The following is a 12,407-nucleotide window of genomic DNA, read 5'->3' as shown; positions in this document are numbered from 1 at the left end:
ACTGACCATGAGAAAGCCCAGATGTTGAGATAATATCTAATCTAAAAAAAAAAAAAAAAAACATTTTTTTAAATGAACAGTACCTCAGTGACCTAATGAACAAAATCAAGCTGACTAACATGTAATTGAGATTTCAGAAGGAGAAAAGGGAGAATGGAACAGAAAAAAAATACTTGAAGAAATAATAGCTACACATTTCTCAAAGCTATACTTAAGCACATCAGTCAATCTGCTAAGCACCAAAAATACTAGTCTTCAGAGCAGGCAGGAGAAGTAACACATTACAGAGAGGGGAGCAATTATAAAAATAACAGCTGACTTATGATCACAAACAATAGTGGTCATAATACAATGGACTGACAGTTTTAAAGGAGTGAAAGAAGAAAAGAAAATCTTGTCACTTGAGAATACTATGCTAAGCAAAAACAGCCTTCAAAAATGAAGACAAAAATAAAGACGTTTTCAGGTAAAGGAAACAGTGAGAGTTGCTGAAAGCAGACACATATTGTAAGAAATCCTAAAAGAAACGCTTCAGTCTGAAATCAGATAGGAATGGATGAAGGACACCAAAAATGGTAAATACACGGGTTAACAGTGAAGACAATGATATGAAACTGTTTAAAGCAAAAGGTGGACACCATATTGTGGGGTTTATAATATACATAAGTATACTATCCTAAGAATAGTATAAATGACAAAAGGCAGTAAACGAAATCATACTTTTGCAAAGTTCTTATATTTGTGCATTGGTACAATATTAACTCTAATTTGACTATGATAAGTTGAGAAGGCTATTATAATCACTAGAGAAAACATTTAAAAAAATTAAAGAGGGCTCTAGCTAAGAAAACAATAAAGGGACTCAACCGGTGTGTGTGTGTGTGTGTGTGTGTGTGTGTGTGTGTATACACACACACACACACACACACACACATATATATATTCTCCTTAAAACAAAAGAAGGCAGAAAAATAAGAGGGGAAATAAATAAGGCAAAGAGAAAAGGCAAAATGGTACTCACAAGTGCAAACATATTAACTGTCACACTGAATAAAAAAGCAAGACCCAATTAAGCACATTTACAAAAAATGCAATTTAAATATAAAAACTAAGATAGGTTTAAAGTAAAAGAATATATGCCATGCAAACACTAATTATAAAAAAGCATGATTAAAAAAAAAAAAAAGCATGAGTAGCTTTATTAATATCAGACAAAACAGATGTTAAGACAAGGAATATTATGAGGAGTTACATAGGAACATTTTACAATGATAAAAAGGTTAATTCATTAGGAAGATAAAACAATTAAAATATATCTAAGGCCAATAACAGAGGTTCTAAATATACAAAGCAAATACTGTACTGACAGAACAAAAGCAAGAAATGGATGACTCCAGAATCAACGCTGAAGATTTTTAGCACTGTGAGTAAAGGATATGACAACTAGATAAAAATCAGTAAGGATACAGAAGAAGTGAATGACACTATGGTCCACTTTAACTGAACATCTGAATCACTGCAGAAATTCAGTGGGGCAGTGATGTTCTAGAGTCTAGAGCAAAGACATACCAGTACCTTCCTGTCATTTAAATTTATAAATTGTTTTTAGGAAAGAGAAACTTAGATTATCTAATCAGAAATTATGTAAGTACTTTTCAGCTATTTTTCTCTTAAAATTGCATTTAAACTTAAATTCTGTCATCCTATAGCACTGAATACACACTCAGTAAGCCAAAAATCAAGTGCATTTTTACCAACACCAAATAAAGAAAAACCTAGTCGTACTTACTGAGAACTTTGAAGTACAAAATGGTGCATAGTGCAAGAATCATTTAAAAACCACAAGAAGGTGGTCAAAAAGGTACACATCTTGTTATAAGTTTTTTGATAAATCTTAATTTTTAACTTACTTATATATTTGGTAACTTGTTCTAATTTTGAGTCCACCTTTGATGAAGTTGATCATATTTTCATCCTGAAAACAATTCAATTGAATAATTAGATCATTTAGCAAAAGATTCTTAAACTCTCCCCACAGCTGTGTAGCTGTGTGATTAGAACAAAACACTATCTTTTGAGGATGTGATTTTTAAATTAAAACATTTTCTTGCTTTACATTTGAAATGCCTTTTTGTCATTTTTCTTCCAAGTTAGAGGACAGCAAAAAGGAAACACTTTTAAAATCCCTGCATTAAGGAAGTAATTAAGGAAGTAATCCTCACCAATTAGGGGCCATAGAGGTTAGTCCAAACTTACTTCAGTAAACATCATCAATTACAGAGCAACTTTCTTCTAGGTTCAACGGAATTCGAAATGGCTGACTTTAAGGACATGCTCCGAAGACTTTCCTGTCTATCATACTCAAAGTAATGGGATCATGGTTCTTCTTTAGGGGGTATTTTAGCAGGCAGTCTATTTAACATTGTGAATTTCATTCATATACATTTCCAGACCAAAAATAACTAATTTGGATTCTAAATTTGTTGTCACTAGTATCAAATTTTGTTTGGGGGAGAAAAGATCACTTCTCTTTGCCTGATGGTCATCAACCATATAACTGGGGCACAGTTGGCCTAAATGAATGACACTTTTAGGTGAGCATTCTCAGATTCCAAGAGTCTCCGAATAAAGTATATCAAATAACTGCTTGAAAGATGCTACCCTGATAGATGGTGCTAATGGAGACGGTCCCATGTTTTACATTTCCAAGAATGCTTTTCTAGTCCATTAATATCAGAAAGATGCACTGGTATTTATTTCCTGTGCACTTGAGCATCCTTCTGAAGCAAAAGAAAAACTGATTTTAGCTTGCTAATTTCACCGATTACTTAAATACTTAATATTTAAATTATTAAAAGAATCAATAAACATAAAATTCACTATGCAATTTAAATGTTTATTTTCTGATTTTAAGGAATCTTATGGTTGCACAAATTCCAATACTGGCCAGGAAAGAATTTCTTAAATTAGATTAAAATCTGCCTCAAATAAGAATATTTCATTTCATGATTCATCAAACATTTGCTGAATGCCTATTTTACAGCAGGCACCCGAACACAAAATCAGACAAAAGCAACACAATGCACTAAGGGATGGAGGCATGCACAGATGGAGACATGTGCAGGATGTCATGACAGCACAAAGGTGGGCGGGGACACAAAGAGGTCCACAAAAACCTCCTGGAAGCATCAGAGGAAAGGAAGGAAGGAAGGAAGGAAGGGAGATAGATTAGGAAGTAAGCAGGTGAAGGAAGGCAAGGCAGATATGAACTTTGCATGGGAAAAAAAAAAAAAAAACACCTCAGGGGGAAGCATTAGAGATCATGGTATGCTTGTCTTGGTCATTTGTGCTTATACAACTCAGCACTGCTGCAGAAATCTACTGCAAAGAAGGGAATGGCTAAGGAGTAAGAAAGCTACTTGTGTTGTACCTGTGCCACTCAAGTATGCAACATACCTGCCAGTAGCATCTGAGGATGTTGGCAAGAGGGGAGTAGGGAACTTGGAGGGGAGAGAGCCGTTTACTTAGAAACAGCCTTCCCCATCTGTGATATTCAGATACAGGACCACTGCCACAGTCAATGAGGGCTGCTAAATGCTGAAGCAGAGACGTGACCAGGTGAGATTCTCATCTTTGAGAGGATGCACAGGTGCACAATGGAGAGTGAGCTGGTGGGAAGAGAAACTACAGACCAAGGGTTCTGGGTTGCCATGCTGTCTAGGGAAAAGCTGATGACCCCCCCCCCCACTAGAACAGCTATAGTCAGAATAAAGAGGAAGAAACGGAGCCAATAAGTCTTCAAAAGGTCAAAGCAGCACGACCATGAGCCTGACCGGATATGGAGGCATGAGGAAGAGGGAAGAGCCATGGGTGTCTCCCAGATGTTGAATTACAAGCCCCCAAACATTAAAAAAACAAAAACAAACAAACAAACAAACAAAAAACCACATATACACAACTCCAAATCAAGGATTTTACTGTCAAATCCTCATTCGAAAAACACTTCGGAAAAAACTGGGGGCCTCAGTGACTAGCCTTACGTTTACTGAGGCAGTAAGACTGTTGTTTTCAGCTACCCTTCATAATATGTGGGGTTTTAGGAAACAGGATCATAGACCAGGTTGATTTAATTTTACTTAACCAGAATCCAACGCAAGAGGTCAACCTCCAGAAAAAGAGAAAAGCAACTCTCAATTCAATGTAAATCATTGAGAGTGAGGAAGAGTTTCCATCTTACAGCTGAATTTCTGCCCCCTTACCATCTCCACCCCACTCCTACCCCACTGTATCCATCACTGCCGCCTGTGCGGCCACAACGCTGAAATCCATATTTTTTAGAAGAACTGGAAGCTACGATGACAGGCAAGGTACTGGTGATAACAGTACCTTTATTTCTTAGAGGTGAAATTTAAATGCCCCATGAGAAAAGGAGTCATTGTTTTCTTTAGTGACTTTTTAAAATTGCTCTTCCAAAAGAAGAAATAAAAGAAAGGGGAATAAGAATACAAAGAGCAGGGAAATACAATCTGAGGTATACATGGAAAGTTCGGCTCTCAATGCATGCACAACTAAGCTTTGCTGAAGCTTCTGATGCAAGAGGGAACAGCCAGGGATGCTGAAGCCTCCTCCAGACGGTCACTCCCGTGTGCGGCCCTCCCCATTAGCAAGCGCAAAGAGGGGTAACCTCACAGTTTCCACACAGAGAAGCACCCTGAAATTAGGTGTGGTAGTCGCAAGACAGTTTCTTTAAAAGCCAGTGGTTCTGGACTTCCCCGGTGGTGCAGTGATTAAGAATCCACCTGCCACTGCAGGGGACATGGGTTTAATCCCTGGTTCGGGAAGATTCCACGTGCCACAAAGCAACTAAGCCCGAGTGCCACAACTACCAAGCCTGCACTCTAGAGCCTGTGTGCCACAACTACTGAGCCTGCATGCTGCAACTACTGAAGCCCGCGCACCTAGAGCCAGTGCTCCACAACAAGAGAAGCCACTGCAATGAGAAGCCTGCACACCACAACAAAGAGTAGCCCTCATTCTCCACAACTAGAGAAAGCCCACGCACAGCAGCAACGAAGACCCAACACAGCCAAAAATAATAATAATAAAAATAAATTAATTAAAAAATAATAATAATCAAAGGCAGTGGTTCCCAATAGACTGAAGTTCAAAACAGACTTTTAAGCATTTGAGTAGGAAAAAAAGCCCCCCCGGTCTTCTTTCAGCCAAACTTCATCAGCAATAACAAATATCTTTCATTATAACTCTAAGTCAAAAGAACTGAAGCACGGATATAGAATGAGCCACATTTTTTCCTATGTCGTACTTGGCGGGCTTCCCAGGCAATACCGATTCTAAGCCAAATGTTCTTTACCTGCACAAACGTGAGGGCTGCTTTCTGTAGGAGGCACTCAGCATAACAGATTTCGGCATGCATTTCCTCTATTAAAAACAAATAAAAATATATTAAGGAAAATCCCATATCCGCAGTAATTGCTCTGAGATGTTCAGAAAAGACAGGTAGATAAATGAACCCAAGGAGACACAAAAACCTAGGTTGCTTTGGTGCTTCCAAAAAAGTGGAATAATGCCCTCCATTTTCAGGCCCTCAGCAAGATTTTTCCGGCATACGTGAAATGCTTCAGGAAGTCATCTTTGGCTCCATTCACATATAACCAAGAGTCAGGCCCTTGGTGTCCAAGAATCAAACTCAGCTCACAAGAGGAAACCAAAATGTAAAAGCACTTCTTGGAAAAAAGGAAACCATGTGTCTTTTAACTTAATGGGAACATGCAAGTTTAACACAGTTATAGATTGAAAAACTAACTTAAATATACTAATCCTAGCATCTAAAATATGCAGGCATGATGGTCATGACTGTGGTTAGGCACACTATTAACCTGAAGAGAAAGCAGTAACTCCCTAGGGTTCTAGGTGAAGGAACTGGCCTGCATGCCCAGCTCATGACTCCTCATTCAGGGAAGACTTGATGTAAAAAAGTTAGCACTAGCACAGTTTGGGAGTGTTTGGATCATTGAGATATCTAGTGCAGGAACAAGGCACTCACAAAAGAGCTACGTAAAACTATGTATGTAACTCGGGACATGTGGAGTGCCCCAAAACATGTGGTCTATCTTCCCAAACAGTCCATGATACCTGCAGAGACTGCAGAGGGAGAAATCTTAGCTTTTTTTTTTTTTTTTTTTTTTTTCATAAACAAAATCAGCAAATTCCCGTTTTATCCGTGGGATGCAAACTGCTGTGTTATTTAAGTAAATGAGCTTTGAGGTATTTAACAGCCTGTGTGGTAGGAAAGACCCTGCCATGTACTAGTTGTAGAACCTTAAGCAAGCTACCTTCCCTCTCTCTGCTGGTTTCCTCATTCATAAAGTCCGGCTAATGGCATCTCTACTTCAGAGATGAAGAAGTCATTCAGGCGGTGCCTGTAGAGCTCACTGTGCAGAGTAAGCCCTCGATATGCATCAGCTACTTTCACTAAGATTATTGCCCTTGGCCCATGTGGTGCTTTTTTGCTAAAAAGTTCAGAAGGTAGAACATTTTTATGTGACGTAAGTAACGGGAAAATGGGGTATTTCTGTGTTAATGGGAACACTGTTGAATCTAACTGGGTAAGAATTAGCACTTCATTTCTTTCACTTACACACACAGGACCCCTCCCCAGTACGTACACACACACACACACACACACACCACTAGTTCTCACAAACTGGTTCACCTTCCCGCCACACTCACATTTCAAAGGTTGATTTACAAAGAAGCAACAATGCAACTAAGATCTTTCGACAGCACACGTAAGACGGGGCCAAACCGACGACAGGCCAAGCTCGAGGAGTTGTGGCCTGTGCACATTCTGGCAGCAGAAACAGCCAGGGTCTCAGTCCCTCAGGACACCTCACCCCAAAGTGTGCCCCTGGATTTTCTCAGTGGGCGCGGTGGGAGAAACTTTTATTTTCACAGGCTCACTCGAATGTCCTCTGCCCGGGGAAGTGTGTAACAAAGCTGCGATCGTTAGCAGTTATTCACTTTGAAAGCCTGCTCAGTATCAGGAACCCAGACGGCTGGCGTGGGACAGGTGCCGAGGAGGTGGTGAAGCTGCTGCCGGGAGGGAACCAGCACCAGCAGAGGCGGGGAGCCCAGGGCCCTGCGCGGCAAGGCCGGGGCGGCGCGCCGTTGGCTGAAGCCCGAGGTGTGTACAGGGAGGAGCGGGCAACGAGCCTGGAGAGCTAAGCCGGGGCTGGACTACAGACGACCGTGCGTATCAGAGTCTGGGCCTCATTCAGGCGACAACGGTGAGTCCTTGCAGAGGTCTGAGCGGAAGGGCAGACGGACTCGAGTTAACCTAACGATGGGCAAGTCAAAGAGCGGCATGAAGGACGTAACGAGGAGGCGGGGATAAAAGGCAAGAAAGCGTGACCTCTGCATTCCGCGTGTAAGGAACCTTCACACTAAATCCCTTGCACATCCCGAGCACTGTACATAAATATCTGTTTGAAAAGGCAATTGGAAAAGGCATTTAGGGCAATATGCCAGCCGCGAGGAAAGGAGAATGGGTGTGTCCCATGTTAAACCCACAAAAAGTTTAATTAAACATCCCGACTCCTGCAGACAAGCAGCCACTCAAGGATGGAAATGGAAATTACCAAGCGCGAAAACAAAGCACACACTAAATCCACAATGTTTTGACATGCTCCCTTGAACACAAAGTCTGTTTGGGTTGCAGCGACAGCCAACTCATTAGGAATAAATGCAACTTAACTTATAAAAGTCTTATTTCTTCACTCTGATTGATTTATGTTGGGCAGCCCTTAGCTCTCAAAATTAGACATTTGGCATTTCCAAGTAGGTACCTACCAGAACATCTCTTAATTATAAATTCCTCAGTTCACTGAAGGAAAAATCTTCACTATGCACTGAAGTGCTAGCTAAGCATGCCTTCAGACAGACAAGTCTAAGTAAACCTTATTTCAGAATAGGTTAAAGTCACAGGCTGATTTATTTTCATAATTATTTAACTAAGACCTTATTTTTTAGAACAGTTTTAGGTTCACAGAAAAATGGAGGGGAAGGTACAGAGATTTCCCATACATCCCCTGCCCCTCACACACGCATAACCTCTCCCATTATCAACATGCCCTCCCAAGTGGTACAGTTGTTACAACTGCACTGACACATCATAATTACCCAACGTCCACAGTTTACATTAGGGTTCACTCTTGGCGTTGTACATCCTATGGGTTTGGACAAACGTGCAATGATGTGTCTGTCGTTATGATATCATACACAGTACTTCCACTGCCCTAGAAATTCTCTGTGCTCCACCTATTCATCCCTCCACTCCATCCCCTGGCAACCACTGATCTTTTTTACTGTCTCCATAGTTTTGCCTTCTCCAGAATCTTACATACTTGGAATCATACAGTAGGTTGCCTATTCAGGCTGGTGTTTTTCCACTTAGGAATAAGCATTTAAGGTTCCTCCAGGTCTTTTCATGGCTTGATAGCTTATTTTTTTTTTAGCACCAAGTAATATGCCACTGTCTGGGTGTACCACAGTTTATTTATCCCTTCACCCATTGAAGGACAAGTTTTAACAATTCTGAATAAAGCTGCCATAAACGTTCATTTGCAGATTTTTGCATTAACACAAGTTTTCAGCTCCTAGTTTTGTGAGACACTGCCGTACTGTCTTCCAAAATGGCTGTACCATTTTGCGTTCCCACCAGCCACGAATGAGCTCTTGTTCCTCCACATCCTCACCAGCATTTGGTGCTGTCAGTGTTCCAGATTTTGGACACTCTAATGGGTGTATCTCATTGTTGTTTATTTTTTAATACTTCTAAACACGCCGGGCCCAAAGACAGAATGAAAAGAACACGGTACCATGTATTTTCAAGATGTCTAACACAGAAATAATTCAACATTTCCTTCATCCATATGTGACACATTTTGTGCCCTTTTCGACCCAACTACAGGAGAAGGTATGGGGTATGCGGCTTAGGGAAAGGCAGATAAGGTTTGAACTCTGCTCTGTTGGGCAGGTAATCTTGGACCATTTGTCTGATCTCTCTGAACGTCAGTTTCTAGTCTATATAAAGGAGGTTACACAGGTTAGATTGGATAATGCTAAGGAAAGCATCAAGGACAGTGTCTGACACACAGAGAGTATCTTTAAAAGATGGGACATTATCATTATTATGTTTTAAATTATTATTATTCATATTTATGCCAACAATACCATGCCATTCTTTTTGTAAACTAAGGTAAAAAAAAAATCTCAAATGTCAGCCTTTAGATTGCAAAGAAAAAGGGAGGCAGGGGACATGGGCCACTGAAGAGAAGCCATAAAGAGGAAAACAGAGGAATACAAACGAGTCAGATTTCTATGGGGCCCATTTAATTTCCCACTGACCTACTTTAGGGGACTTTAGGCCTCCTGGGGCCAATTTACATAAATGGCCCTAAGATGAAAAATATGAAAACACAGTCTATTTGAAATCAAAGGGATAAATAAACTCTTAAGGGTTCTTGGAGGTCAATTTCTGAAGAAAAAGATGATGGACTTCAGCTGCCTGGAGGGGCCAGTGAAATCCACTCTGCTCTATGATGGTCTCAGGGCCAACATTATACCTTTTGGAATAAGTGTCATAATCCTCTCCTGTTATCAACACTGCAATAAGTCCAAGTTCTCTAATACTCAAATACTCAGTCCCAGTAATTCCACTTCTAGCAATCTACCCTATGAAATACTTGCAAAAATGGATAAAGACACATGTACAAGATTTCTGGACAGCATTATTTGTAATAGCAAAAAAACAAAAATGAAAAAAAACAGAAAAAAACAATGTAACTGTTCTTCAATGGAGACAAAGTAAGTAATTTATGTACCTGGCCTATGGAATACTACATAGCTATTAAATAGAATGAAGTACAATTTATATGTCTTGACATGGGAAAAGTCAATGTCAAAAATTACATTGCAGCACAATATGTATCATGTGATTCTACATTTGCAAAAAATGAATAATACATGCATAACTACAAAAATCCTATGTGTACCTTCTGTATGTATTTGTATATGTACACAGAAAAGTCTGCAAGGCTTGAAACCCAACTATTAACAGTGGTTACTTCTGGAGGGTGAGTTTGATGCAGAACAGAAAAAGACATTCTTTTTACTTTATATTATCACTGAAGTGTTGAATTTTATGAGCATGACCACATTTTAATTTTTCAAAGAAAGGAAAAAACCTAATCTTTTAAATGCCTCTTACCTTCAGTCAGCTGTTCCAATGATCCTCTAGAAAGAAGACTTGAAAAAGATTCTACAACTGTGCATTTTTTCCTATATCTGCAAAGAGTCAGTAGAAGGGGAGATGGGAAGTAGAAAGAAAAAAATAACAATAAATCAAGCTCATTTTCATTTGACATTCATTTCAGTCACAGTCATACCAAAGAGTCACCAAAACAGAACTCTAAACCCTAAAATCTATGGGGCAGAGACCACCCTTTTGAATCCTGCACACCCAGCTGCCAGCACTGGCATCCTGTGGGCATTTAATCCAACCTTACCTAACAAGTACGTGCATAAACATACACATAAGTCAATATTAACACTGTCACACACCTTCCCTGATCTCTATGGCTAAAGTCAGAGTTTCTGTGGTTAAGGGTCACCTCACCACCGGTTAAGAATGGAGTTATAGTGCAGTGTTTGGAAACTCTCTTCATTTGAGGTGCTGGCAACATAATTACCAGAGGACATAATTTCAGCAATGTTAAAATTCACCAATGCTAGTTAACAGCTTTTGCTAGGTGCTTCCTATACACACAAAGATTAAAATAAAACTGAAATTCCATGTCATTTTCACCAAGCAAAAGTGTTCAAATATGTCCACTTAGACAAATAAAATATCCCCCTTCTGAATCTGCGGCATCTTCCACATAAAACAAGAATGCTCCTTGCTTGGCCTGGCTTGGCATGTAGTACCTAAACTCTCCACCAGGGAGACCCCGAGAGAGACTTGCTTCGAATCCCACTAAAATCCTCAGCCTTTTTCAGCAGTTCAAGTACCAAAAAGAAAAGTGGAAGATATAGATGCCACAAGTTCGGGCACACCAGCAACATACTATAATTCCTTGGTGGAAATATTTTTATATCCCGTACATAAAACTACATGAGGCCAGGAAGCTGTGATGCTCAAGTCCTTTTCTATAACCGTGGCCAACTTCCAACGGAGCTCTCAGTCAGGCAAACTGCATCCATTTTGTCACACAGACAGAAAGGTTTGTAGGCGTATCACAAGTATTTAATTACTCAGCTCATACTTTTGGCAGGTTTGTAAGGCGTCCTTCATGGCAGAAATGCCATTTTGGATGTCCTGTTGCTCGAAGGTCATGACGGCCTGCAGCACCACAATGGTACTGTAGCCCAAGGCATGGTACATGCTCTCCTTAGCCCTGGGGAGAACATGGAAAATAACTACGTTTCAATTCAACTGAAAAGCACTCAGGTCTCATCTGAAACTAATCACAAGAAATTCTAGTAAATCCATGTCGTGATTTTCACAGTAACAACTTTTATTCTTTCACCACGATCACTGAAATAACATGAACTATGAACGACATGCCCTGAAAAACTCAAACACTGAGGATTTTCCAATTCAAGCCCATGCAGGCAGCACGAAACTTTCCAGGCTGAAGCAGTGTGACAGATGCTTTTCCCTGTTTGAGCACAAGGGGGCAGCCTGCGGATGCATTTCCTAGAAAATGTTGCAAAGCAAACCCAATTTTTCCCAGTTGTACAGGAAGCAGTGTAGTGTCTTTCGCTTTGAAATAAATGCTAAAATAAAGGCAACTGGAAATATATTTTGTGACAGAGAAATATTGATACGTGTTTTGAAAGACAAGGCTTATTTAAAGTCATCCCCTCCCTTCTCCCAACCAGAGGGCATGAGGAAGCAAGATTTTTGCAGTAAGTTAGGTCAGTCACAGAGGGCCCAGACAAAAACTCATGGTAGATCTCTTACCAAATCTAATCCCGTTATCTGGGAATCCTGATTAAAGTTCCGGATAATTCAAATTATCAAGTTATCGGTGAGAAATGCTTTGATTCTTAAGGACATTTAGTCCGAATGGATGGTACATCCCAGACTCTCAGGCTATGAAAACCTCACCATCTCTTTCCCCAAAACTTCTCAACCTGTGTTAACTAGTAATTTATAAGATTTACAATATTAGTGCATGCTTTTGTTTTTAATTCAAACATAACACTTTTTATAATACTTTTTTTTTTACTGTTCTGCAAAACAAATACAAGCACATTATTCTTTCCCACATGAAAAGAGTCTAAACATCCTTTGAAAATTTGCAGTTAGTCCCAAACAGTGAGGG

At 39.9% G+C, this 12,407-nt stretch overlaps 1 protein-coding gene across 2 annotated transcripts in view; it reads right to left on the bottom strand.

Annotated features, from left to right (window-relative positions):
* The window catches only part of TTC39B (tetratricopeptide repeat domain 39B), a 131,649-nt gene that overhangs the window by 36,193 nt on the left and 83,049 nt on the right, over nucleotides 1-12,407 (bottom strand). For both annotated transcript variants that reach the window (XM_057720491.1, XM_057720492.1), the window contains 4 exons: nucleotides 11,343-11,474; nucleotides 10,289-10,365; nucleotides 5,372-5,439; nucleotides 1,911-1,975 (listed from right to left, as the gene is read on the bottom strand). In XM_057720491.1, coding sequence (XP_057576474.1) covers nucleotides 1,911-1,975; nucleotides 5,372-5,439; nucleotides 10,289-10,365; nucleotides 11,343-11,474 — 342 coding nt within the window. The remainder of the gene's footprint in view (nucleotides 1-1,910; nucleotides 1,976-5,371; nucleotides 5,440-10,288; nucleotides 10,366-11,342; nucleotides 11,475-12,407) is intronic.

This window comes from Hippopotamus amphibius, chromosome 2 (genome assembly GCF_030028045.1).
Source record: "Hippopotamus amphibius kiboko isolate mHipAmp2 chromosome 2, mHipAmp2.hap2, whole genome shotgun sequence".
Lineage (NCBI taxonomy): Eukaryota > Metazoa > Chordata > Mammalia > Artiodactyla > Hippopotamidae > Hippopotamus > Hippopotamus amphibius.
This window is presented reverse-complemented; position numbering and strand designations above follow the sequence as displayed.